Source organism: Giraffa tippelskirchi, chromosome X, assembly GCF_054371585.1.
Source record: "Giraffa tippelskirchi isolate mGirTip1 chromosome X, T2T-mGirTip1v1.2.pri, whole genome shotgun sequence".
Taxonomy (NCBI): domain Eukaryota; kingdom Metazoa; phylum Chordata; class Mammalia; order Artiodactyla; family Giraffidae; genus Giraffa; species Giraffa tippelskirchi.
The window spans coordinates 16,356,301-16,360,131 of NC_137289.1; the positions used below are offsets into that span (position 1 = coordinate 16,356,301).

Consider the following 3,831-nt stretch of genomic DNA (forward strand, 5'->3'; position numbering starts at 1 on the left):
AATTTCTCTGAGGAGGTAACGTTTGAACAAAGACTCAAATGACAAGAGGCCAGACACAAGAAGTTCTAGGGAAAGAAAAGTGCAGGCAGTACATCAAGTACAAAGCATCTATTGAGGGAATACAATGATGTCAACAGTCTTCAAGATAATAGCTAATGTTTGTTGACTATGTCACTTATACTGTGCCAGGCACTATTTTAAGCACCTAACTTTCACTTATCATTATTAATCATTATTGAAGCAGATACCAGCTAGAAAATGCCAGAACAAGACTTTAAACCCAGGCAGCCTGGATATCAAGCCTTTTTTCTTAACCAGTATGCATTGCTAATCTCCCCCCCACCCCGCCTTAAGCACAGATCAGTGTGGCTGAATTGTATGGGGTAAATTGTGTGAACTGTGTGGTAGAACTTGAGGTTAGGGAAGGAGCATTTTAATAAGACTCCTCTCTAGTGATGCAGATACTTCAGCGACCACACACAAAAAAGAACATAGACTTCAGAGAATTCATTCAGAAAAGTCACTAAATAAACATACTACAACAACAAACTCTGGGAAGGGAAAGAATCTGATTTCCAGAGTGGCCACATTATATTGTTTAAAATGCTCATTTTGCAACAAAAAATTATGAGGCATGCAAAAAAAGAAAAACCCAAGAAATTATGATCCCTACACAGGAAAAAATATAACGAAGAGACGCTGTGTTTGAGAAAGTTCGGATATGGTGTTTACTAGACAATGACTAAACACCAGCCATTTTATATATATTTAAGAACTAGAGGCAACCATGTCTAAAGGACTAAATAAGGTATGAGAAAAATGTCTCTCTAAGTATCAATAAAGGGACATAAATAATAAAATGCAAATCAAATGGAAATTCTAGAGGTGAAAAGCAGAATAACTGTAATGAAAAAGTCACTAGAGGAAGTCATCAGCAAATTTGATTAAGCAGAAGATCCCGGGAACATAAGTCAACTGAAATTATTCAGTCTGAGGAACACAAAGAGAGAGTAAAGAAAAAATGAACAGAGCTACAAAGAACTCTAAAAATTCAACAATAAGAAAATGAACAATTCAGTTGAAAACATGGGTAAAAGATCTGAATAGACATCACACCAATAGATGGCAAATAAGCATCTGGAAATATGCTCAACATTAGAGAATTAGGTCATTAGGGAAATGCAAATTAAAAGGAGATACCATTATATACTTAGTAGAGTGGCCAAAATCCAGAACACTGCAACACTAAATGCTGCAAAGGAGGCAGAACAACAGGAACATTCATTCATTGCTGGTGGGAATGTAAAAATGGGACAACAATTTTGGAAGACAGTTTGGTTGATTCTTATAAAACTTAATATTCTTTTATAATTTGATATAGCAATCACCTCCTTGGTATTTACCCAAAGGAATTGAAAACTTAGGTCCACACCAAAACCCTGCACATGGATTTTTTTTTTTTTGGTAACAAAATTCAATGTTTAATTTTTCAAAACTTAACTATATTAAAGAAAATAAATTATATTTAGACCACCTTCAATATTTGTACATCTTTATACAACTATAACAGTACTTTCAAGAGACATTTTATAAAGAACATTAATTTCACAATTAAAATGTGTTTTAAAAACGGGGGAACATGAAAGAACATTAGTCTGAAATATATCTCATAATGCTGAGAAGTATGCTCTTCTTTAACAAATTATCTGTATTTGTATTCAAAATAACACGGCCTTTAACTGATAGACCATTATTTCTTGTCCATTTCAGTGATTTCCTGGATCCAAAACAAAATCTGTGTATTTATTTCTTTGAAAACACCATTTGTTGACCGTCCTTTCACTGCCATGGAATGATTTGCCTTCTCAATCCAGTGGATTTTATTAGGAGCTTTCATTTTCTGTGCCACTTTCTCCAACAAGTTCTTTTCACACATTTCATCTGCTGAGCCTGACACAAACAGTACAGGATCTTTTATACGAAAGAGATCTTCGTCTCTAAGTTTATGCTTCTGTTTTGGATGGTGCAGTGGATAGGAAATACAAATGAGACCTCGAACAAAATCATCAGCATCATCAGGCTCAATGTGACACAGTACAGAAGCAGCTGCTCTTGAGCCCATTGAGCGACCGCCAAGGAAAACACCTGCAAGTTTGTATTCTCCTGAGGTCTTTAGGTAATTCAAAACTGATTTATATGCCTTAATTCTATGTACAATATTAAGGCCTTTACAGGTAAATCTCAGGCAAAAAAACCCACGAGAGGCAAGATGGGATGCCAGTGACGTCAAATGAGGAAGATTCATATCTCCTGATGCTCCATGTGTAAGAATGACTCCATATGTTAAGCTCTTGTTAGGTACCAAACAAACAGCATCTAGCAATTTATTTCCAAAAGGTACTTTTAATTTTACCTCTGTATGACTCATTTCCACTGTTGAATAACAAACTTAAAGTGCATTACATCTGAGAAGCAAAGGACATCTCCCAGGGACGGGAAAGTGGCCGGCAGCACCTAACCGTCCTCACTCCCTTCAGGGAGCGAACTACCACACTCAAAGGTACCGCCTCGCCGCGCCCGCCAGTGCGTCCCGCTACAGCGCAGGCGCGCGCAGGCCCCGCCCCCAGGCGCCCACATGGATGTTTATAGCAGCTTTACTCATCATTGCTAAAACTTGGAAGTAACGAAGGAGTCCTTCAGTAAGTAAATAAACTGTGCAATGCAATATTCAGTTCAGTTCAGTCGCTCAGTCATGTCCAACTCTTTGTGACCGCATGAATCGCAGCACGCCAGGCCTCCCTGTCCATCACCAACTGCCAGAGTTTACCCAAACTCATGTCCATCGAGTTGGTGATGCCATCCAGCCATCTCATCCTCTGTCGTCCCCTTCTCCTCCTGCCCCCAATCCTTCCCAGCATCAGGGTCTTTTCAAATGAGTCAGCTCTTCACATCAGGTGGCCAAAGTATTGGAGTTTCAGCTTCAACATCAGTCCTTCCAATGAGCAACCAGAACTGATCTCCTTTAGGATGGACTGGTTGGATCTCCTTGCAGTCCAAGGGACTCTCAAGAGTCTTCTCCAACACCACAGTTCAAAAGCATCAATTCTCCAGCGCTCAGCTTTCTTCACAGTCCAACTCTCACACCCATACATGACTACTGGAAAAATCATAGCCTTGACTAGACAAGACCTTTGTTGGCAAAGTAATGTCTCTGCTTTCTAATATGCTATCTAGGTTGGTCATAACTTTCCTTCCAAGGAGTAAGTGTCTTTTAATTTCATAGCTGCAGTCACCATCTGAAGTGATTTTGGAGCCCTCCAAAATAAAGTCTGACGTTGTCTCCACTGTTTCCCCATCCATTTCCCATGAAGTGATGGGCCTAGATGCCATGATCTTAGTTTTCTGAATGTTGAGCTTTAAGCCAACTTTTTCACTCTCCTCTTTCACTTTCATCAAGAGGCTCTTTAGTTCCTCTTCACTTTCTGCCATAAGGGTGATGTCATCTGCCTATCTGAGGTTATTGATATTTCTCCTGGCAATCTTGATTCCAGCTTGTGCTTCTTCAAGCCCAGCGTTTCTCATGATGTATTCTGCATACAAGTTAAATAAGCAGGGTGACAATATACAGCCTTGGCATACTCCTTTTTCTATTTGGAACCAGTCTGTTGTTCCATGTCCAGTTCTAACTGTTGCTTCCTGACCTGCATACAGGTTTCTCAAGAGACAGGTCAGGTGTTCTGGTATTCCCATCTCTTCCAGAATTTTCCACAGTTTATTGTGATCCACACAGTCAAAGGCTTTGGCATTCAGTGCTAAAAAGAAATGAGCTAT

The 3,831-nt window shown here is 39.4% G+C and overlaps 1 protein-coding gene across 2 annotated transcripts; it reads right to left on the minus strand.

Annotated features, from left to right (window-relative positions):
- Positions 1 to 1,450: 1,450 nt before the first annotated feature.
- Positions 1,451 to 2,603, minus strand: LOC145535910 (testis-expressed protein 30-like). 2 transcript variants are annotated; one of them, XM_081564254.1, is made up of 2 exons: positions 2,131 to 2,603; positions 1,788 to 1,924 (listed from the first exon to the last, which is right to left on the minus strand). In XM_081564254.1, exons 1-2 carry the CDS (start codon positions 2,426 to 2,428, stop codon positions 1,884 to 1,886), a joined length of 339 nt encoding a protein of 112 aa, XP_081420380.1. In that variant the 5' UTR covers positions 2,429 to 2,603; the 3' UTR covers positions 1,788 to 1,883. The 2 variants fall into 2 exon arrangements, with proteins under 2 accessions (XP_081420379.1, XP_081420380.1); XM_081564253.1 differs by having other exon boundaries at positions 1,451 to 2,602.
- Positions 2,604 to 3,831: the final 1,228 nt, after the last annotated feature.

Excerpts from the sequence above, each read along its gene's own strand:
- LOC145535910 (XM_081564253.1), bottom strand. The coding sequence starts at position 2,428 with ATGAGTCATACAGAGGTAAAATTAAAAGTACCTTTTGGAAATAAATTG.